Consider the following 24,815-nt stretch of genomic DNA (forward strand, 5'->3'; position numbering starts at 1 on the left):
CAGTACATAGATGCATTTATCAGTGAATTCTTACATTTGGTATCGTGCAGCAAAGGCCCTTTGAATAGATGGGAAGAAACTCTGATGAAGTGTTTTGTGGAGACAAATCACAAAAGTCACAAAAGTGATTCTGCTGATTTTGGTAATGGGCTGCATGTGCATGATATCTGATGGAGGGGCAACCCCCCCCCCAACCTAATTCCTGCAACATTACAAACCCGGAAATGAGGACTAGTCCTGATCATTTAGAGTGCTTGCATAGGGCTGTTTACTGTGGGGACAATGCGCCTCTTGCATATTAAACCCCTACTTTTAGTGTACAGTCACAAACTCCATCAGGTGTGTGTGGGGGGGAAACCTCAGTGCCCGGGGGCTCAATGTGGCCCTCCAGGTCACTCTACCTGGCCCTCAGAACTCCCACCAGGCCACACCCCTCACCAGCCCTGCTTTACATCCTCCTGGAGGGTTTCTGCAGGGCTGGGAGTGTATGCTTGAACTCTGATCACACTCCTTGCCTCTCTGCGTGGGGGATGTTGTTGTTTAGTCGTTTAGTTGTGTCCGACTCTTCGTGACCCCCTGGACCAGAGCATGCCAGGCACTCCTGTCTTCCACTGCCTCCCGCAGTTTGGTCAAACTCATGCTGGTAGCTTCAAGAACACTGTCCAACCATCTCGTCCTCTGTCCTCCCCTTCTCCTTGTGCCCTCCATCTTTCCCAACATCAGGGTCTTTTCCAGGGAGTCTTCTCTTCTCATGAGGTGGCCAAAGTACTGGAGACTCAGCTTCACGATCTGGCCTTCCAGTGAGCACTCAGGGCTGATTTCCTTCAGAATGGATACGTTTGATCTTCTTGCAGTCCATGAGACTCTCAAAGAGTCTCCTCCAACACCAGAATTCAAAAGCATCAATTCTTCGGTGATCAGCCTTCTTTATGGTCCAGCTCTCACTTCCATACATCACTACTGGGAAAACCATAGCTTTAACTATACTATAACCACCTTGTTGGCAAGGCGATGTCTCTGCGTGGGGGATAGAGAGGGGCAAAATTTAGTCCAACGGCCAGAGGTAAAACCCGTGTAAGTTGCACCGCCCACTTTTGTCTCCGGCTCCTCCCCCTGCTTGCATGTGCGTCCCCCCCCCCCTCGACCCCCAACGAAGGTTGTACACAAAGAAGAAAAGCTTTCCCGCCTGCAAAGCTGTAGGGAGAAAAAGGCCCTGAATGATGTGTGATGGGGTTTTTTTCCCCCTAGCCTGTTTTATTTTTATTTTTTTCTTCTTCAAATATCTTCTTTCCTCTATTTTAATTGAAAGCAAAAATGTCATGGAGAATTGCATCTCTCTATAAGGCTGCGTCGTGCGCGCTGGTGGTTTTGGAGCCCCTTCTCTCTATCTCCCCCGCCCGCTCCTCCTGCCCTCCCCTGTTTTTCCATTTAGACCACATTGAGTGCTTTTTCCATTTGTTATCCCATTTGTCAAATAATAAAGGAAAGTGTAGCATCGAATGAACCTATTAAAAACGGACTGCGCGGGGGAGAGGGAGGCGGGCAGCGGAGCGGAAAGTGACAAAGGCACAATCTCCCGCGGAACGCGGAAAGGGGGCTAACGAGGGAAGGGGGGCGGCTCGCTGGTCCAGCCACAGTCTTGGGGGGTCCTGTGCCAGAGGATCGGGGGGCGAAAGGGGCGGCCGAGGTCACCCCCCCTTCGCCTCCAAACGAGACTCTTAATTTGCTATTTCTAAGCTTCTGGCTGGATGCTCCATGAAGCTTTGGTCGAATCTTGAACTAGGGTTGCTATATTTCAAAAAGTAAAAACCAAGACACCCCAAAAGTTGTTGAACGTTTTCTTTTTTAGGAAGACCCAGGGCTTTTTTTTCTTTAAAAAAATGTTTATGGGTACTCCCATTTTGACTCAAGAAAAATCACCATTTTATAGTAGTTCAAAGCGGGGGGAAAAATACAGTAAAATGGGCAAAAGTACAAAGATTCACAAAATGTTTAGGGGTATGCGTCCCCCTAGGAAAAAAAGCACTGGGAAGACCCCCAAACTGTTAAGCTTTTTTTTTTTAAAAAAAAAAGGTAAAGGACCCCCAAAATTTGTTGTTGTCCATGTCAGTTCTGCCTTTAGAATCCTGGTAATGTCCAGACGTATGGCAGCCCTACTTAAGCAGAGGGTCAAGATTTGGGGGTGATTATTCTTATTTTATTATTTATTTATTTATTTATTTATTATTTATGGGATTTGTTCTATTTTTCCCAGCGCAACCCAAAGCAGCTTACAGCCAATGGGAACCAACCATTGTAGATATATTGCCAAAGGAATTGGTCTTGTATATGATCTTGGCAGCTGGAATAGTCATAGAATTGCAGGTTTTGAGGGGACCCCAAATATCATCTAGTTCAGCCCCCTGCGCCGCAGGAATATTTTGCCCAGTGTGGAATTCGAACCCATGACACTGAGATGAAGAGCCTTGTGCTCTTTCCAGCTCGATGGAAAACAGCTCTAAATCTTACACTGGGCGCTCACTCTGGAACGTAGTCACAATGGAGAAAATCACATATAATTGGAGATTTCAACAGACGCTTTTTATATGATTTGCCATCCCTTTATTTCATATACAATGGAAGCATCAGTTTCAACACAACCTGGTGAATCACAAGCCTGGTGAATCTGGAGTGATACCTGATGATCTGACACCGTCAATAGTCTGTACTTGGACTTTGTTATTTTTCACCCATGTGCGACTGGACTCATTCAGTGTGCCTGTTAGATATAGTCAGCCCACAACTTAGCACGGGGGTTAGATTCCGAAGATGGTACCCAAATCAGGTACAGTGGTACCTCGGGTTAAGTCCTTAATTCGTTCCGGAGGTCGGTTCCCAACACGAAACTGTTCTTAACCTGAAGCACCACTTTAGCTAATGGGGCCTCCCGCTGCCGCTGTGCCGCCAGAGCACAATTTCTGTTCTCATCCTGAAGCAAAGTTCTTAACCTGAAGCACTATTTCTGGGTTAGCGGAGTCTGTAACCTGAAGCGTATGTAACCCAAGGTACCACTGTACTGAAAGTCTGCTTTAGAGTATGAGACAAGTCAAGGAATCACTGAGAGAGTGTCCCACACAAATACATTTTACGGTGGTACCTCGGGTTAAGAACTTAATTCATTCTGGAGGTCCATTCTTAACCTGAAACTGTTCTTAACCTGAAGCACCACTTTAGCTAATGGGGCCTCCTCCTGCTGCTGCACCGCCGGAGCACAATTTCTGTTCTCATCCTGAAGCAAAGTTCTTAACCTGAAGCACTATTTCTGGGTTAGCGGAGTCTGTAACCTGAAGCGTATGTAACCTGAAGCGTATGTAACCCAAGGTACCACTGTATAGTCAAAACACATTGGATGGAGCAGCAGCTGAGATTGCCAAAGCCCTTTCTCCTGGACGCCAACCCCTTTCCCACCCACTTTTAAATTTAAAAATATATATATATTGCCAAACACTTAAATCTGAACGCGCACATGTTAAATACATGCATGTTGTGGGCCTACTGTAATTGTTATAGTCTTTTTAAATTTCATCTGTTGCTATAAGTGTTCTCTCTGTGTTGTATGTATTATAAAATGAAATTTTAAAAAAACTTCACCCCTCAAAAAAAGTTTTTTTGGGGGGGAGAACCACATCTGTTGAATTTCAGCCTGTTTCCGAGCTGTTAGAATGAAGCCAGGCAGAACCGTGCTGCCCTTGTAACTGCTAATACTGCCCCAGTCTTTGGGGAGGCCTCCTGGTTCCCAGTGCTAATCCCATTCAGAGTAGACCCATTGAAGCCATAGAATTACAGAATTGTAGAGTTTGAAGGGACCCCAAGGGGTCATCTATCCCAACCCCCTGCAATGCAGGAATCTTTCACCTAACTCGGGGCTTGAACCCACGACCTTGAGATTAAGAGTCTCACGCTCTACCGACTGAGCTATGAAAATCTACTCAGGTTCGGGTTCATTACCTTGCCTCCTCTGACTTAGATGGATTTTAATAGTGCTGTACTGTTTTTATTATCTACATTTTAATAGATTCGTTCTTTGAATTGCTTTAATTCTATTAGAGTTCCATTACTTTTCAATGTTAGCTTTTTGTATTTTATCTGTGTTGCTTCAATTTGTGTAAACCGCCTTGAGTCCCGGTCTGGGGGAAAGGAGGAATGAATAATAATAATGCTAATAATATCCCCAAGAATCTGATTTGTCTGCGTTTTATGTTCAGAATGTTGAGCCCATCCTTAACTCTTTGCCACCCACCCTGCTCAGAGGAACTGTCTCCATTTCATTCTTCACACGTTTCTTTTCTGTTTTCTCTGTTTCCCCCTCCCTTCCTCGTGGTTATTTCCCTCCCCGCTTCCTTTCTCCATTCTGCCACACTTCCATTTCGTTGTTTCTCGGCCTGGGGGAAACCAGGTACCGAAGGCTGAGTACCGAAAGGTAAGGCCTGGCTTAGCCACGTGTCTTGTTATTGCACCCTGCGAGACCTAGGCTGGCCCATCTCGCACCGCAGCATGAAATCTAGCTCCTCAAGGTGCTTCAAAGAGAATGGGGTGGGTGAGGGAGGCGCTTTGGCTACCGCTTCATAGCTGCCAGTCGCTGTGTCCGGATATTGCTCACAGGTGCCGCCTACCTCCCTATTTTGGGGGGATTTGCAGGTCGCAGGCTCGCCAGTTTGCTGCTCCAGACTTGTTGGCACGCACCAGCTGAGCTCATTGCTAGCGGGAGTCACGGTTTCGTGTTTCTTATGCACCCCATTGCCACAGCTTACTCACTCCGGGTTCTAGCCAGTGTTCTTCCTATTCGGAGTAGACCCATTGAAATGAATGGCCCTGGATGATTTAGGCTTGCATTGCTGCATGTATCCCAGTCTCCAAGCTGCGAGAGATTCCTGCAGTTCTGGCACTTCCCCAAAGTTTGGTTTCCTGGGAATGAAGATCCGTGGGGATTGCTGTGTCTTTAGGATATATGGTTTTATTTACACATCTATACAACCTGAGCTTGCGGCATTGACATCGCAAGAGATCTTGTCTCCTTATTAGGGTTCCAGGGACGCCCCAAACTCAGCTTTAGGTCCAGCACAGAGCAAGACATTCCCACCTTCCAGCACCAACCAACACACACACACACACACACACACACACACACACTCACAAACACACAAACAAACACGGCCTATTATTCTCCATTCTAGGAGAATGGCGGTATGGAAAACACCCATCCATTTGTCTCCATGGCAACAGAACAACCTCTTTAGACATGTAAATGGTGGTACTTAATTGGCCAGCTAAGGCCATCATCTCACAAAGGAACTTGGCTGACCGGTTCAGTGGCCTCTTCTACTTGATTCTAAACATCACATACATAGGATCACAAGCCTCGAAGAGACCCACAGATATCATCCAGACTGACCCTCCAAACCTATAACAATTCATTTCAGTGTTCTACTCTGAGTAGAACTTAGTTGGATCCAGTGTTTTTGCTTCCTTTTTTGGTCTTGCTGTCTGCCCCTGCCAGCAGTCTAGCCTCTGCATTGTGTACTAACTGGAGCTTCCAAGCGCAGTCCGAGCAAGAGCACATTGCAGTAACCCAGCCTCAAAGTTCATATCCACCACAGAGCTTGTGGTGGTGAACCTGGATCTCTCTCCCTCGTTTAAGTCCCCACAATGACCCTGTGAGGTGGGCTAGGCTGAGAAAGGAAGACCGGCTCATGGTCACTCGGTGGGCCTCAAGGGATTTGATTTGGTTTTCCGCACCTAGTCTGAGACTCTAACCATTGTACCATCCTGCTCCGGAATGATCGTGTGAAAATAATGATAAGCCAGTGTGGTGCAGTGGTTAGAGTGTCAGACTAGGACCTTGGAAGTCCAGGGTTCAAATCACTGCTCAGCCATGAAGCTCACTGGGTGACCTTGGGCAACTCACTGTCTCTCAGCCTAACCCACCAGAATAACGGGAGCATCCCGACCAGAAAGAGACAAGGCATTTGAAACCAAGAATGGCTTTCTCAGGTCATCTGTGCAAACTTGGGGAAACGGCCCCACTGTTCTCTGCTGGTCTAGGAGCCCCTGGAAATGTGTGGTCTCCCCTTTCTCTGGACCACGGACTCTGCTCTCACAACCACCTCTCTCGCTTTGTGATGTTATTGTGGGAAGCGTTGTCATGCATTCGTTTAGGAAAGGCATGGCCAAACTCGGCCCTCCAGATGTTTTGGGACTACAATTCCCATCATCCCTGACCGCTGGTCCTGTTAGCTAGGGATGGTGGGAGTTGTAGTCCCCGAACATCTGGTGGGCCAAGTTTGGCCATGCCTGGTTTAGGACAAAGGCAGCCCAAATATGATCACTGTAGCCACGGTGTGTTGCAAAACAGTCCATTTGTCTGTCACAAAATGTGCATTGCCGTTTTGCAGAGTAACAGTGAGTAAAGGAGGCAGGTCTCTGCTCCCAAGGTGCACACAATCTGAATTTTGACAATTGTTCTCCTTCCTCCCACCCCACCCCCCCCACAAAAAAACCAGAGGGCAAAAAAGCAGGTAAGTGACTATGAGTAGCTGAAGTCCTAACCCCCACCTGGGAATAAGCTCCATTGAATTCAATGGGGCTTACTTCTGACTAGACATAGAATCACAGCCTAATCCAACCAAGCTTAGACCACTGAGCTGCTTTTATCCCATGCTTCTTGGCTATTTTTAAAAAATTTTGTTTTAATGAAGAAATGTCTTATTGTTTGTTTGTTTACTGTTGCGTTTTAAATGTGCAAACAACCGTGATGCATTTGTTATGGATGGTGTGTGTGTCTTAAGATAAACGCGATGCATTTTTTAAATACTTGAGGGTACTAACAGCAGGTGCTGTGATCAGTTAGTGGATTACTTTGGTTTTGCTTCAGTTGAGAGGTGGGGGTGGAGAGGGTTAAGTCAAAGACTGCATGGAAGGGAAGGGGTGGGGTGAATTTGAAAGATTAAGCTCTCTCTCTCGCTCTCTCTCTCTCTCTCTCTCTCTCTCTGGGCTTTTGGGTATGGCTCCATAGCCAAAAGGGACACGGGTGGCGCTGTGGGTTAAACTACAGAGCCTAGGACTTGCCGATCAGAAGGTCGGCGGTTCGAATCCCCGCGACGGGGTGAGCTCCTGTTGCTCGGTCCCTGCTCCTGCCCACCTAGCAGTTCGAAAGCACATCAAAGTGCAAGTAGATAAATAGGTACCACTCCGGCGGGAAGGTAAACAGTGTTCCGTGCGCTGCTCTGGTTCACCAGAAGCGGCTTAGTCATGCTGGCCACGTGACCCGGAAGCTGTACGCCGGCTCCCTCGGCCAATAAAGCGAGATGAGTGCCACAACCCCAGAGTCGGCCACAACTGGACCTAATGGTCAGGGGTCCCTTTACCTTTACCTTACCATAGCCAAAACTGCATGCTTTTCATGGATGCTGGAGGTCACCTAATGTTCCTGGAAATTAAGCTGGCAACAGATTTTAGTCAGGGGTCTTTCGCAGCCCACCTGGGAGATGTTAAAGATGAAACCTGGGACTTTCTGCAAATCAGATGCTCTGCCAATAAGCTGCCAATTTGCCTCTATTGTGGGGATGTTTCAAATGGCCACCCCCCACTCTCTCTCTTGCCCCATCTTTGGGCTAGCCAGTTGTGTGGGGGTTTTGTCTGCCTGTGTTTTTTTCAAGGACATTGACAGGACTATGCTAGAGACTTCTCTGTGTGTTAATTTGTGCAGAATCCAGACAGATCATCTAGCACAGGGCAAATCCTTGGGGCTGTAGTGCCTGTTCTGGAGGCTGACATTTTAAAAGCCTTCAATATTTCAACAGAGCCTGGGAACTTTCCCCCCATTCTTAAAAAATAAAAATGAGCTCAGCTTTTCATTCTCCTTTTGATCTTCCCTCCAATCATTTTAATCTCTGGCTGTCTAACATTGGTTTAGAAATCCCACCTGCATTCTGAAGCCACCCAAATCCACTGGGATCCTTTTCATTGTGCATTTGGGACGATTTGTGATCACAATGTTATCAGGGCAGTTAGACACAATCTCACTTCCAATACTATCCCAGCCTGCAAAAGTTTGGGATGGACAGACTGCTTTGTTTCCGATCGGCTTATGCCCCGTAAAGCCCCCTGTGACTTTCCATATCATAAATGTTATACCTTGGCTTGTGTCAAACCAAATTCTGTTCAGAGTTAGGCCCATTTGAGTGAATGGAGCCAAGTTACTCATGCCCATTCATTTCAATGGGGCTGCTCTGAAAGTTGGTACATATAAATCCATTACACTTTGGGGGAAATGGCTTGCAAAAAGATGCACCTATTAGCAGAAACATGCCCTAAAATGCTAATGCATTTTCGTGAGGACTAGAATAGGGGTGAATTTTAGGGTGAATTTTGAAATATACTCAGAGTTGAGAGTATATTTCATGCTCTTTATTCAGCTCATAGTGGTGAGGAGGAATGAAAGTTTCCCCAAAGTATCTGCATTATATACATTATTTACACAATGGGCTGCACGTGATTGGCTAATTCCGGAATTCTCCTCTAGGCCAATCAGGTTGTGGATTCACTTCCATCTGGAGCTGGATTGGGTGGCTCCTGCAGACCAATCAGACTGCTGTATTTTGGATCCTATTCAACTCAGTACATAACAAATTTCATTAGGAATTTGCATTTTAGGGCAAATTTCTACTAATATGTGCTTCTTCTTTTTTGCAAAGCAATTTCCCCTAATATAATCTGCTTTCATTATTTATATTATATAGATATAGATATAGATAATTTCTTACATTAACAGCCTGCTTTTTCCCTCCAAGAAGTTCAAGATGGTGTGCATAGTTCCCCCTCCCCATTTTATCTCCACAACAACCCTCTCAGGTAGGCTAGGCTGAGAGAGGCAGTAAGTGGCCCAAGATCAGCCAGTGAGCTTCATGGCTGAGTGAAGGATTTGAACCCAGGGCTCAGTCCAGCACTCTAATAACTGCTCCACACGGCCACCAATTAACGCACACTTTACCCCAGTGAAGTCTCCCAATGACTCTCAGAACCCCTTGACAAACTACAGTTCCCAGGATTATTTGGGGGGGGGGGGAGCTGGAGCAGTGGGTGTTTAAAGTGGCACATTCTGTTTCTGAATGCATAGTGCTGGTGCAGCCTTCGCCTCTTTCATGCTATAATTAAAGTAGGGGGCCTCTCAATGGCTCCGTCAGGTGGCCAGAAATGACATCAGGGACACACACACACACACACACACACACACACACAGACACACACAGAAACAACACCGTCAATCCATTTACCCCTCCCACGTCATTTCAGAAAGGCCCGTTATGGCTTCCTTAGAAGGTAATTCAATTGCAGCAAAATCAAATTGCTACGCAGGGTCTATTTCACGGTTGTTTTCTGGGAGGGAGAAAGAGGCGGCTTTTATGAGCATCTACACACACACACACACACACACAACCACATTGCAGACTCTCAGGTTGTGCAATCAAGCAAAAAGCTCTGCTGAGCTAGTGAAGCCTAGGAAAAGAGAGAGAGAGAATGAGAATTTCTTTCTGACATAGCCAACCATTTTCAGAGAGTCAAAAGGCCAAAAGAATGGGAGGGGACGCCTCCGTTCTTGCCCTGTTGTTGTTGTTGTTTAGTCGTGTCCGACTCTTTGTGACCCCCTGGACCAGAGCACGCCAGGCACTCCTGTCTTCCACTGCCTCCCGCAGTTTGGTCAAACTCATGCTGGTAGCTTCGAGAACACTGTCCCACCATCTCGTCCTCTGTCGTCCCCTTCTCCTTGTGCCTTCCATCTTTCCCAACATCAGGGTTTTCTCCAGGGAGTCTTCTCTTCTCATGAGGTGGCCAAAGTATTGGAGCCTCAGCTTCAGAATCTGTCCTTCCAGTGAGCACTCAGGGCTGATTTCCTTCAGAATGGAGAGGTTTGATCTTCTTGCAGTCCATGGGACTCTCAAGAGTCTCCTCCAGCACCATAATTCAAAAGCATCAATTCTTCGGCGATCAGCCTTCTTGATGGTCCAGCTCTCACTTCCATACATCACTACTGGGAAAACCATGGCTTTAATTATACGGACCTTTGTTGGCAAGGTGATGTCTCTGCTTTTTAAGATGCTGTCTAGGTTTGTCATTGCTTTTCTCCCAAGAAGCAGGTGTCTTTTAATTTCGTGGCTGCTGTCACCATCTGCAGTGATCATGGAGCCCATGTTCTTGCCCTATCATGGCCCATATTTCCTTGCTATCATATGTTAGGGCAGCTCAGAGGGGGAAATGGCCAAGGGCACCCATTCAAGTCTCTTTCTTGGCCACTCTCTTTTCTCTCTCTCGTTCTCACGCTGCCACCCCTTCTTTCTCCTCCCCTCCTCCCCAGCCACATGAAATTAGGCCAGAGGACTGCATGAAATCAGACCTTCGGGCCACAGGTTCACCTGCCGTAACGGCGGGTATCCATTGGCAGATGAGACTGCAACAAAGTGTTGCAGCGTGCAGCGCTCCTGTTTACAGCTCCATTCTGTCAGCCATGCCCTCTTCCAAAGTACTTCAGTCACCATTGTGTAGGCCAGGGGTCAGCAAACTTTTTTAGCAGGGGGCTGGTCCACCATCCCTCAGACCTTGTGGGGGGGGGGACTATATTTTGGAGGGGGGGGAGAATGAATTCCTATGCCCCACAAATAACCCAGAGATGCATTTTAAATAAAAGCACACATTCTACTCATGTAAAAACACGCTGATTCCTGGACCGTCTGCGGGCCGGATTAAGAAGACGATTGGGCCGGATCCGGCCCCCAGGGCCTTTGTTTGCCTACCCATGGTATAGGCACTGCACATGTTCTGTTTTTTGAGGGGTCTTCTAGACATCTCGACCTCACCACTGCCAATTCTTATCTACCCTTTCATGGAGGGATATTGGCGAAAGGGCAGTTTAAGGAGGATATCGACAAGCTGGAAGATGAGAGGAAGAGGGAAACCAGGGTGATCAGGGGTCTGGAGGTCAAGCCTTATGAGGAACGGTTGAGGAATCTGGTTATGTTTAGCCTGGGAAAGAGGACATATGAGAGCCATCTTCCAATATCTAGAGAGCTGCCACATGGAATAATAATAAACAAATAAAATTTTATTTATACCCCGCCCTTCCCAGTTCAAAAACCAGGCTCAGGGCGGCTAACAATGAATTTAAAACACTTAATTATAAAAGCAGCATAAAATACAGTATAAAAACATGAATAACAATAAAATTCAAAAATCAATTTTGGGGAAATAAGCTTTAGATAATCCCCAGGGCTAGCTGGCTGAATTGGTCCTCTTTGGGCCAGTGAGGAGGCCAGGGGAGAATTAGCTGTGGGGTCTCAGAGCGGGTGATCTTCATAAAAAGGGAGGGGGAGGGAAGAGAAGGGAAATAAAAGATCAGGCTGAATTCAGATTAAAGGCCAGGCAGAATAGCTCTGTCTTACAGGCCCGACGGAAGGAGGTTAAATCCTGAAGGGCCCTAGTCTCATGGGACAGAGCATTCCACCAGGTCGGAGCCATCACTAAGAAGGCCCTGGCCCTGGTGGAGGATAGTCTGACTTCCTTAGGGCCCGGGACCTCTAAGCTATGGTTATTCATGGACCTTAAGGTCCTCTGCGGGGCAGACCAGGAGAGGCGGTCCCGTAGATACAAGGACCCTAAGCCACAAAGAAGATGGAGCAAGCTTGTTTTCTCCTACTCTGGAGGGTACGACCTGAACCCATGGATTCAAATAACAAGAAAGGAGATCTTGACTAAACATAAGGAAGAACTTTCTGACAGTAAGACAGTGGAACGGATTCCCTCAGAAGGTGATAGATTCTCCTTCCCTGGAGATTTTTAAGCAGAGGTTGGGTGGCCATCTGTCCTGGATGCTTTAGCTGAGATTCCTGCATTGCAGGGGTTGGACTAGATGACCCCTGGGTTCCCTTCCAGCTCTGCAGTGCTGTGATTCTGTGATTCCTCTTCCACCCCTGGAATCCAACACAAGACCCCTGGCTTTTGTTATTCCGCTGCCTCTGCTTAATCAGGTACATCCACCCCCTCTCAGGATCCTGCAGTCGTGTGGCAACAAAAGGAGCATGTTTGCACATAAGCAATTATCAAAAATGCCAGAGCCCTGTAATTTGGTACCTCGAGAAACCGCGCAGTTACTTAAGCTGAGAATTAATTGTGAGTTGGAAGGAACCTAGAATTAGCTGCCAGAACAACAGCAAGGCTGTAATTAATTATCTAGGTGGTTTATTGGATTCTACCCAGAATCGTGGCTTTGGAGAACAGTGATGGATCGCAGGTTTCCATCCACAACTGGGAGAACCCAGGATGCCGTTTCCGGGCTTCTTTGAAATGTGGCTGCTTTGCTCATCCTTCTGCAGCTCTCGGTAACCTTGCCCTGGCTTGGAAGGAAGCGACTCGCGAGTAGAGCATCTGCTTTGCGTGCAGAAGGTCCCAGGTTTAAGCTCTTGATTTCTCCAGGCGGGGCTTGGACTGCCCATCGCCAGACACCCTGGAACAGGGGTCAGCAAACTTTTTCAGCAGGGGGCCGGTCCACTGTCCCTCAGACCTTGTGGGGGGCCGGACTATATTTTGGGGAAAAAATATGAGCGAATTCCTATGCCCCCAAAATACAGTGGTACCTCTGGACGCGAACGGGATCCGTTCCAGAGCACTGTTCGCATCCTGAGTAGAAGGTAAGACGCGACTGCGCATCTGCGCATGCGTGGGTCACGTTTTGCCGCTTCCGCGCATGCGCGTGATGTCATTTTGAGTGTTTGCGCATGCGCGAGCGCCGAAACCCAGAAGTAATGCACTCCGTTACTTCCGGGTCGCCGCGGAGCGTAACTTGAAAACGCTCAACGCACATTTAACCTGAGGTATGACTGTAACCCAGAGATGCATTTTAAATAAAAGCACATATTCTACTCCTGTAAAAACACCAGGCAGGCCCCACAAATAACCCAGAGATGCATTTTAAATAAAAGGACACATTCTACTCATGTAAAAATACGCTGATTCCCGGACTGTCTGCGGGCCGGATTGAGAAGGCGATTGGGCCGGATCCGGCCCCCGGGCCTTAATTTGCCTACCTACACCCTGAAGAGTCACTGCCAGTCAGTGTAGACATTGGATAGACTGGCTTGGTACATGCCAAGTTAAGTCGTTTTATTGCAGTCGATGACCAGTATCAAAACAAAACACCCATTACAAAATGTAAAAGCTCAAGGCAGAATAAAATAATTTATATTAAAAAAACCACATATACATGAAAGAGCAGTTCTGGGTGGACATTTATCTGTCCGAAAGGAAACCCTTCTGGCCTAGGAGTGTCAATGTGTTCTACTAATCCTGGGTGCTAATCACTGGATGTCGTATTTTAATAGATGCTGCACAAAATTTGGCCACCCATTGTGTTATTCCGGGATTGTTGTCTAGGAGCAGCAAAGCAGCAAGAAACCAAAGTGAGGGGAAGCGTGTTTATTATTTTTTATTTATTTGCAGGAATTCCCCCTTTATAACCTGACATTATCTCTCCCTTCTCTCTTTCTGTATCTTTTTAAAGGGACTGAAGCCCATGGATCACAACGGACTCTCGGACCCATACGTGAAACTACACCTGCTTCCTGGCGCCAGCAAGGTAGGACATGGCCCCCTTTTTCTCTGGGGTGGGGGGCATCTCCGATGTGGCCTCTGTGGGCATTGCAGCATTCTCATCTCACAAACACCTCCGGTGCCCACTCAAATTTTAATTAAAATAAAATAAGATGGGGAAGTTGAGGGGGCTTACCTGCTTTTGGGAAGGACTGCCTGGTGCGTGTGGGTTTTTTTTTTGGGGGGGGGAGGTTCTATCTGTGAATGTACAAGGCATTTTGCCTCTTAATTTGGGGATGGGGGGTGTTCCAAGAACCTCCACCTTTTCTTCTGGAAAATGGGTATATTTGTGGTGCTCTCGACACCTTAGTTTTCCAAATGTACATGAAGTTTTGGGAGTGGGGTCGGTTTTTGCAGGAACACACTGGGGGAGTGAGGAGCCCCCCCCCCAATGGAGCAGGTCTCTCTAGGAGTGGCTGGAAAGGCGCCGCAAGCCACTGGAAAGTTGTGAGGCTCTCTCTGGCCTGCAGTCTTAACTAGGGTCCAATAACTACGAAAACAATAAAGGTAAAGGTAAAGCAACCCCTGACCATTAGGTCCAGTCGTGGCCGACTCTGGGGTTGCGGCGCTCATCTCGCTTTATTGGCCGAGGGAGCCAGCATACAGCTTCCAGGTCATGTGGCCAGCATGACTAAGCCGCTTCTGGCGAACCAGAGCAGCGCACGGAAACGTCATTTACCTTCCCGCCAGAGCGGTACCTATTTATCTACTTGCACTTTGATGTGCTTTCGAACTGCTAGGTTGGCAGGAGCAGGGACGGAGCAACGGGAGCTCACCCCGTCATGGGGATTCGAACCGCCGACTTTCTGATCAGCAAGTCCTAGGCTCTGTGGTTTAACCTACACTGCCACCCACGTCCCAACGAAAACAATAGTTTACTATATTTTGAAATGGCTTTAAAATGCTTCATAGGAAGTGATTCATCAATGAAATGGTTATTGTTCATACTAATAATTATATGCAACTGCATTCTAATCTGAGTAGACCCACACACCACACGCCCGCTGGGATTACTAGACCCAAGTTAAGTTGTGCCCACCAATTTCTCTGGGTCTGCTCTGTGGAACGGTGGTCCGAAAGCTAAACAGACAAGTATTGATTTTCAGGGGCTTCCAAGCAGATGGTATATGCGTGTGTCTGTGTGCCTGAGATGCTAATCTCTTCCCACCTCCCTCGATTCTTAGAAAACGTGGCGGATTTTTCAGGTCACATTGCGAAGAAGCCAGGGAGCCCCAGTGCTTTGCAAGCTAATTGATAAATGATTGTGGAATTAGGTTTGGGGGAGGGCGCTGTCAAGGTCGAGGCATGGAGAGGAATGGAAAACTATAAATAACCCTGGTGGAGTGAAGGGGAAGCAGGGCAGCGGGGTGGGGGTGGGGAGACAGTCTGCGTACGACGGGAGTTGCCAATTTAGCTCCCTCCAGATGTTGCTGGACTCTAATTCCCAGCAGCCAGAGGTTCCCCACCCCTGATTAAAAGATCCCAACCCAACCCAGCCTTTCTTCCACCAGATGCTCTCCAGATGTTGTAGGACTCCAATTCCCATCATCCATGCATGGATGATGGGAGTTGGAGTCCAGTAGCTATTGACAAACCTAGACATCATCTGAAAAAGCAGAGACATCACCTTGCCAACAAAGGTCCGTATAGTTAAAGCTATGGTTTTCCCAGTAGTGATGTATAGAAGTGAGAGCTGGACCATAAAGAAGGCTGATCACCGAAGAATGGATGCTTTTGAATTATGGTGCTGGAGGAGACTCTTGAGAGTCCCATGGACTGCAAGAAGATCAAACCTCTCCATTCTGAAGGAAATCAGCCCTGAGTGCTCACTGGAAGGACAGATCCTGAAGCTGAGGCTTCAAGACTTTGGCCACCTCATGAGAAGAGAAGACTCCCTGGAAAAGACCCTGATGTTGGGAAAGATGGAGGGCACAAGGAGAAGGGGACGACAGAGGACAAGATGGTGGGACAGTGTTCTCGAAGCTACGAACATGAGTTAGACCAAACTGCAGGAGGCAGTGGAAGACAGGAGTACCTGGCGTGCTCTGGTCCATGGGGTCATGAAGAGGCGGACACAACTAAATGACTAAACAACAACAACAACAGCTATGCTCTGCCTGCATAGTTGGCGGCAGCAATGCTCCTGAATGCCCGTTGCTGGACACCACAGGAGGGAAGAGTAATCTTCTTCTTCAACCCTGATTGCAGGTTTCCCACAGGCAGTAAGTTGGCCATTGTGAGAAGAGGGTGCTGGACGAGATGAGCCATTGGACTGATCCAACAAGCTCTTCTTCATGTGCTTAGGTTCTTAACTTGGATGGTTTTAAAAGAGGATTACCTGGGACTGCCTGCCATTCCTCATGCTGTAGCTGACATGGCCACCTACTGGTGGCCGTGTGAACTGCAGAGCCTGATGACACGTTACATTTCTATTTATATAGGGAGAAATGTACTTGAAAATATGTGCAGATTTTCATCCGTCCCGACTGTAGCCTTGAACCACATGTCGCCCGTGACTTTAGGAAGCTCCTTGACAGAGGAAGCTATCCTTCCTTGTAACAAGAGCGGCATCTTTTATTGCTCCTGCTATTAACTTGACATGCTAAATGCCCCCCAGTTTCCTCACTAATGCAGCCCTCACCAAGTAAAGATGATAAATGTAAGCCGCTGCCGAAAAATGTTCAGTGGACAAGTTCTTATACATCGATTTCATCAGAGCTCGTTACCTTGAAAAGTGGCCCGGTCGGGGAGAATGAACTGTCTCGCTTTACATCCAATTAGAGTGGAAATTGGATCTCTGTCCGGTTGTCCTCCTGATGCGGCAAATTAATGGGGAAGCCCTACCTGGAGGAGGGACCCGTGGGCCGGTTCCCCTACTGCTGCCCCTCCTTGCAAAATGATGCATCCATCTCCACTCTTGATGGAAGCTGACCTGTCTCAGGGCGGAAGGATCGGAATTAAATAAATTCTGTTGAGAGCTATCTGTCAGGATTCAGGGCCTGAAAGGGGAAGAAGAAGACGGATGAGGTGCAGGGAAGAGGGAGAGATTGAAAATGCGACTTGACTCAGAATCAATGACCGCTTCTCCCCTCGGGTTGTGCTTTGATGGCAAAGGGAGACTTCCTGGTTGATGAGGAAGGTTACCAGCTACCGAAGGACTTTTCATTTCTGTTTTAAGTAAATGAGCTGTTGGCGGGGATTGGTGTAGTTACATCAGGGCTGGGGAGACAGTTCTACAGCCCATAGAAGCCAAGGAGGTATGTGCACAGGGGCAGTTGAATAGATTCAGCCCCAGCTTCCATCTGTTGCAGTTGTGCGTAGAATTGTAGCTCCAGTCAAAGAAGCATATGCTTCGTTTTAGTCCATTTTAATTGTGATTCACATTTCTACCCTCCTTTTCCTCCAATGAGCTCAATGCAGCCTCCCGTCTGCATTTCAGTGGGAGGGAAGTGTCAACAACAACACAGAAAATAACGTAATTATTTAGGTAACATTCACAGACTTTTAAAAGTGAATATCACTCCTGTTTCCTTCTATAATTTCCACTCCTGACCACAAACACACTTGTGAATTGCAAGGATTTCCGCTCCTATCTCCATCTCCGATGGAACTGTCCAACACTTCCTGTTTCCCTTTCCAGCGCCATCGCTTAACATCCCTAATCTCTATAAACCTTGCATAGAACACAGAACGGCAATATTTAATCAAGTAAAGGGGGAAAGCAATAAAACATCAGCCTCATTAAGAAACAATCCTTCGCGGCTTCTCAATCATGTCTCAATAAAAGCTTGCATTTTTATTTTTTTATTTTAAAAATGGACCAAATTTGCCAAGGCAGCCATTTCTCTTTATGGTAGTGAGAAATCATTATGCCAAGATCTAAGGGTATTTTAAAGGCCTGCCAACTGCAATATATTCTCATCACTTATGGTCTCTCTCTTCCCTGAGACTTGGTGGAATTGCCCTTAGCTGGCTCCTGAGTCCTGCAAGGACTTTAGTTTGTCTGCCTTCCTGAAGTCTGCCCTGCCACGCAGCCACAGCTCTTCCTTTAAAAATAAAGCAAGGTACTAGTCCTCAAATTTCTGAATGACTTCATTGTCTACAACTTTATTAACATCTATCTACAACTCCACTAGCATCTTTCGGTATTGTGAATATTACCAAATTTACCTTTTGTTGGTATCTTCATGAACTTATCTAACAGACTGAGTTAAGCATTTGAAAAGTCTATTGAAACCAGACATTATAAGTTCATTTTAGGCTGGGTAGTTCGCAAGTCTTTGTATTGCATTTTTCTAACAATCCGGCACAAGGCATATTCACACCCTTTGTTATCTCCTCTCGTTTTCGCTGCCTGCAGGCGAATAAGCTGCGGACCAAAACCTTGCGGAACACCTTGAATCCGACTTGGAACGAAACCCTGACGTACTACGGGATCACCGACGAGGACATGATCCGCAAAACGCTCAGGTGAGTGGAACCCCCAGGGCTCGATCGCCTGGTGGCCCTGGAGGAAATTGCCACTTTTAAAGATGTATTCTGTGCGTACGTGTGTGCTATCATACCACGGTTCTGCATGGGAAGAACAATGGTTCGTTTCATACAGGTATGGAGAACTTCAGGCCGGGCAAGGCCTGGTGTGGCCCTCTGCGCCTCTCTTTCTGGCCCTGGCCTGCCCTTTCAGCTGGCTGGAATGTGTGCTGGAACCCTGACAATGCATTTTGGTTGTCTGGAAGGATACAGAGGGGGGAGGGCAGTTCTGGGTGTGCGCAGAAACTAGCCTGCTGTACCAAAGCAAAATGGTCGCTTGTGGCTCCACCCACTTTTCAATCTGGCCCTGCCCACCACTGACATGTGGCCCCCGGAAGCTTGCTCAGAAGGAACTGTGGCCCTCAGGCTGAAAAGACGCTCTCCACCCTTGACATAACACATTTCTTAGCCGCCTTCCGAAAACACAGAGTTTTCCCGAGGCAGCATTCAGCATGTAATAAAATCAGCTTGAATTGCATATTCAAAGAATCAGCCAGCCTTCCACAAAACTGGCACCTGCCAGATGTTTTTGGACTACAATTCTCATTAGCCGCAGCCAGCTTGGCAGGTGAGGGGATAACTAAGCACAGAACAATTAAGAAACATCTACCAACCTAATCTGCTCCTTCTGTTAAAAGCAGTGATAAGGAAGCTCTGAATCAGTGGTTCCCAAACTTTTTTGCCTGCCCCTTTCATTCTATAAAGTCATCCCCAGTCCTCACTACCCTACCCTGTGAAAAGCTTTATTATTTTTAAAATAAATTTATTGCACTAGCCCAAGGCCATGACAAACCCACACGATCGGTTCGAAATATAACTCAAGCACTTGCAAATAAAAGCAGAGACCATATATTGGAAGATAACCTATAGCAGGGATACGGTCACAGCTACGCAAACTGAGTTTCAGGTTAGGCCTCCGAATCGCCCCTTACAATTTATGTCAATTTTAACCAGTGCCTCCTCCCTAATATTTTTTTGCCGCCAGAGCAAAAGGGGCCAATTTATGGGTCAGGAAGGCATTGTTGTCACTCAATGGCCCATGCAACCTTTCTGTCAGGGAGAACCCGCTTTCTTGTACAAACAGGGATTTTAGAAAGAGCCTCGCTGGACCTGCGTATAAGGGACAAGTCAACATATCATGGAAAATATATTCCACCTGAGGTTGCCCACAAATAAAAGAGGCTGTCTGTATACAGTATATTATTCTAAAGATAATCCAGAATTGAAGAAGACATCACTTGAAATCGCAACTCAGTAAAAGCTGTAAAAAAATAATTCAACACAGAACAATAAAGAAACATCTAACATCCTAATCTACTCCTTCTGTTAAAAGCAAGGATATAGGGAACCTCTATGTTAGTGGTTCCCAAGCTTTGCGGGGGGCACCCCTTGGTTAATAATAATTTTGTTATTTATACCCCGTCCATCTGACTGGGTTTCCCCAGCCACTCTGGGCAGCTTCCAGCATATATAAAAACATAATAAAATGTCAAACGTTAAAAGCTTCCCAGTACTGGGCAGCTTTCAGATGTCTTTCCCAATGCCCCCTACCCCACCCCATAAAAAGCATTATTCAGAATAGCAGCTTGCGTGACCCACTATGGAAGACAACGACAATAAAATTCGAAACAGTAACAATCAATTGCACATTTGTTCAAAATCCAATTAAAACTGTTTTATTAATTCAACAAAATTGACGGAACTTGATCCGGTTTGGCCAACAAGTACCAAAATTACTGGCTAGCTTGTGACTTGTGACAACAAGACTAGGACCAGCCGTCTGAGAAACAGTTTCTATTCAAATGTGATTTTGGTTTTAAACTCAGTGTAAGTAGTCTCGATGGGAGTATATTGTATTTAATTACTGGGTATCAGAGTTTTTAAGGGGCTAACCAGGCTGGGATAGCAGGCTTGTTGGTTTCTGAATGTCTGATGTAGATTTTCAATTTTGTTGTTCTGTATGGGACAATGACAATAAAGATCATCGTATCGTAACTCAGAATCACAACTACAAATAAATGTGGCCAAAAGAAATAGCTTTGGAAGCAACCAGAGCAGTAAAACCTCAGCCACAAAGTGAGAGATCTGTTTTGCTGCAGGCTCTAGCCTGGTTAATTGCAAATAAGTGATCAACAGACATGGAGGGGCCCATCTGCTGCCCCCCTGCCCCCTAGGGAATCCCACCACCCCAGGGAATGGCACTCACTTTGGGGACCCTCCGCACTGATTAATTGATAAATTCAGAGTCATGAGATTGTGATGGGCAGAAACTGCGCCTGGGTTCTGTGGCATTCTGAGTCGCAGACGTTATCTGCTTTCTCATCTCGTCCCGTTCAAAGCAGCATCTCTCTACGGCGCAGTTTGGGATTCCATTCAGATCCTCGATAGAGCCATTAAAATCTCCTTTCTCAGCAGCAGATCAGGGCAGCATTCTTATTTATCGAGGGCCATCATTTGCACTTGCGTCGCTGCTCTGGCATCAATCAGCGTCCCCTCCTGAGAAGGGTGCTTGATTTATAAGCCACCTGGCTTGAGGAGATAGCTTCCGAGGATCTATCTTATGAGCACTTCATCACCTTAAAGGTTCGCAATTCATCAGCTACTATGTGCAAGGATGTTTGTGTGTGTTTACACAACTGGCAGCAGCAGAGCTGGAATTAAACCTCTTTCCCCTCCCCAGATCTGCTAAGTTTATTTTCATTTTTTATGCTTCTAGCTGAAGAAACAGTTCATCGATTGCAGATTCTTAGGCTAAGAGGAGTATTAGATTTCAAGGAGAGCTGAGCAGGCAGGGTGGTTTGTGAGACCCTGAGCGAGCAGGTCAGGAGAGGACCAGACTTACCGTATTTTTTGCTCTATAAGACTCACTTTTTCCCTCCTAAAAAGTAAGGGGAAATATGTGTGTGTCTTATGGAGCGAATGCAGGCTGCGCAGCTATCTCAGAGGCCAGAACAGCAAGAGGGATCACTGCTTTCACTGCACAGCGATTCCTCTTGCTGTTCTGGCTTCTGAGATTCAGAATATTTTTTTTCTTGTTTTGCTCCTCCAAAAACTAGGTGCGTCTTGTGGTCTGGTGTGTCTTATAGAGCGAAAAATATGGTATATAGCAAAGCTGTGTCTTGCCACTGCATTTAAAAAAATATGTTCTGTTGTGAGGCCCTTTAAATTCTGCGCCCAGAAAAGTGCTGTTCTGCAACCGGGATCATTTCTGCAAGTCAAGTAAAACTGCATAGATTCTCCAGTGTTGCAGAATGTGTTCTTTGCTGGTGGTGATTGTTAGCCAGGGCTCCAAAGCTGAGTCAGTGAGCCAGATGGATTGCTCTCTTAAAATGTTGCAATTGACTGTAGCAGTGCTTTGGTTAATCAAACAGCATATTTTCATTTGGATTGCTTATAAAATAGTAATTCAGGAGGAGGGGAACATTTAGGGAACTAGCCTAGTCCCCCTAGTCCACTGACCGCACACCGCTGGTACAAATGCAATCTGCAGGCATGAGGGGCTTCAGGAAATGCAGTGGTTAATCTTAAATACAGCTACAGCAAAGGCAGGTGCCCTAATGGCTAAATCTGAGGCTGTCACACCACCTGACTACCCTATACAGTAATACCTCATGTTAGGTTTGCTTCATGTTACGTTTTTTCATGTTGCGTCCCATGGCGACCCGGAAGGACCGGAAAGGGTTACTTCTGGGTTTCGCCGCTCACGCATGCGCAGTAGCGCTAGATCATGCTTCGCGCATGTGCACAAGCACCAAATCGCACCTGCGCAGATACGGTGCTTCAGGTTGCAGGCTGTTCATGTTGTGAACGGGCCTCCAGAACTGATCCCGTTTACAACCAGAGGTACCACTATATATATAAATAGGAGCTGGGCTAGTTTATCTTAAGGCTGAGAGCATTTCTGCAATTTCTCGCTATGCCCCATAGGGGGAACCGTCTGCTCCCTTCTCTTTTGGCAAAAGCTCATCAAACTGCAAGTAGATAAATAGGTACCACTCTGGCGGGAAGGTAAACGGCGTTTCCGTGCGCTGCTCTGGTTCGCCAGAAGCGGCTTAGTCCTGCTGGCCACATGACCCGGAAGCTGTACGCCGGCTCCCTCGGCCAATAAAGCGAGATGAGCGCCGCAACCCCAGAGTCGGTCACGACTGGAGCTAATGGTCAGGGGTCCCTTTATTTTTTCCTAGACCAGGGTTTCCCAGACTTGGGTCTCCAGGTGCTTTTGGACTACAAATCCCATCACCCTTGGCCACTGGTCCTGCTAGCTAAGGATGATGGGAGTTGTAGTCCAAAAAATCCAGCTGGAGACCCGCGTTTGGGAGACCCTGTCCTAGACCCAAGGTGGCAGGCAAAGTGTCTCTGCCTGGTGTGGACCAGAGAAACGCACACACAGCAGGCAGGCCGTACTACTCCTAGTGTCTGAAAGTGCTGTGTTCGAGAGAGGCTCTAACAAATTGGAGAGAGAGACAAGGACAGAGAGGGAGGGCTGCTGTGGAGGGAACAGAGGAGATGCGAAAGGATCCTCACTCGCAATTTGCCCCCACTCTTGGCAGAGGCCCCCACATGCCTCAGAAGTCCTCTCCTGGGTCCTCAGCCAGTCCTCCAGCTGCATCATCCACATGTATAAATATAAATAACATTATTATTATTATTATTATTATTGTTATTTATCCAGCCCATGAGAGGGTCCATGCGCATCCCTCCTGCCCGGGGCTGACAGTAGCTGGGATCCAGTGAGACCTGGGGTTGGGGCAAAATCTCCCCACCTCTTCCTCTCCAAACGACCCCCCTTTTTTTGCTGCCCTTATTCCACCCCCACTCCCCCAGTAACAAAAACCCTGAGCGTGATGTGATGCAAGACTGCAGGCCCTCTCAGGTCCCCAGGAGCCGTGAAACTTTCCATCTCACCAGATCGCTTCATCTCGCCTGGAAAAAATATATATATATTAGTCATACCTCAAAAGTGCCACAGGCTTGTCAGCTTACAAAGCCCGTGTGGTTTTTATTTTTTATTTTTTCTGCTGTTTCTCCCCACTCAGTCCTCCCCTCCACCCTGCTTTAAAGTTCCCAGGTATTTGTACCATGAAAATTGATTTAAAGGGAAAATAGCTCGGAAGAGCTGTTTTTGCTCAAACGCAGCAGGTGCTGTAAATGGGTTCACTGTCGCTTCAGCTTCTGCTTCTGTTGAAGTGCAACCCAGGGCAGACGGAGGGGGGGGGGAGTTTTTTTCTGGAAATTGGTCAGACTCTGAGGTTGCATAAGGAAGATGAACTGCGGGTGGGTGGGTTGCATTTGACTTTTAACCTTTTTCATTGTGGTTTTGCGGTTGCGGACCGTCTTCGAGAGAGGACTGTTTTGGCCTAAAAATGGCAGTATTTGTTTGGTTTGCTTTTTAAAAAATCTAAACAAGTAAATCGAAATTGTCCACTTGTGCATCGAAAGCCCCTTCCGCATCCTCTTCAGCTGTTGAGAGGCTGAATCAGCACCATAGACAGAGTCCGGCCTTTCAGTGTTCTTGGCTGCTTACATCAACCCAGATCGAACCAAGGTTGATTCATAGAAGCATAGAGTTGGAAGAGATCCCGAGGATCATCTAGTCCAGGCTTCCTCAAACTCGGCCCTCTAAATGTTTTTGGCCTACAACTCCCATGATCCCTAGCTAGCAGGACCAGTGGTCAAGGATGATGGGAATTGTAGTCTCAAAACATCTGGAGGGCCGAGGCTGAGGAAGCCTGATGTAGTCAAACCCCTGCAATACAGGGATACACATCTGTCTCATAAGGGGATTGAACCTGCAAGAATGGCATTATCAGTACCGAACTCTAGAGAGCCAGCATGGTGTAGTGGTTAAGAGCGGTGGACTCGTAATCTGGTGAACTGGGTTCGCTTCCCCGCTCCTCCACATGCAGCTGCTGGGTGACCTTGGGCTAGTCACACTTCTCTGAAGTCTCTCAGCCCCACTCACCTCACAGAGTGTTTGTTGTGGGGGAGGAAGGGAAAGGAGATTGGGTTTTTTATATATATATAAATTTTTATTAGCTTTTTAACATACCATTTTCAACAATAATTAAACATACTTTTACATCTTATTCAAGTTATTTGACTTCCATCAGTCCTGTCTGAAAATTTTCCAGTCTAATCTCTTAGTAAGCATTTCTTATTTTCCCTATTACATTTCAAACTCATAACCAATATCTTTATCTTTTTCTACTTTGCAACACTTCGTTTATTTCTCCTTACAAAACTACTTGTAGTCCTACTAGCGTAATTTGTTGATTACAGTTGCTCTTCAAATAATTCATATACTTCTTCCAATCTTCTGTAAATCTCTGGTCCCGCAGATTTCGAATCCTTCCTGTCATTTTGTCCAATTCTGCATAGTCCATTAATTTCATCTGCCATTCTTCTTTCATTGGAATTTCTTCTTGCTTCCATTTCTGGGCTAACAGTACTCTTGCAGCTGTTGTTGCATATAAGAACAATTTAACATCTTGCCTATTAATGTCTTGGCCTATAATACCAAGTAAAAATGCTTCTGGTTTTTTTAAGAATGTATATTTCAACAATAGAAATATAGGGAAAAGAAATATAGGGAAAGGATATTGTTAGTCGCT

General features: G+C 46.7%; 1 protein-coding gene across 1 annotated transcript in view; it reads left to right on the forward strand.

Moving 5' to 3' along the window:
* Positions 1 to 24,815, forward strand: part of DOC2B (double C2 domain beta) — a 134,114-nt gene that overhangs the window by 42,548 nt on the left and 66,751 nt on the right. The window contains exons 3-4 of the mRNA XM_080983136.1: positions 13,586 to 13,660; positions 18,035 to 18,144. Coding sequence (XP_080839262.1) covers positions 13,586 to 13,660; positions 18,035 to 18,144 — 185 coding nt within the window. The remainder of the gene's footprint in view (positions 1 to 13,585; positions 13,661 to 18,034; positions 18,145 to 24,815) is intronic.

Source organism: Podarcis pityusensis (genome assembly GCF_964106645.2).
Source record: "Podarcis pityusensis genome assembly, chromosome: 15".
NCBI classification, from domain to species: Eukaryota; Metazoa; Chordata; class Lepidosauria; order Squamata; family Lacertidae; genus Podarcis; species Podarcis pityusensis.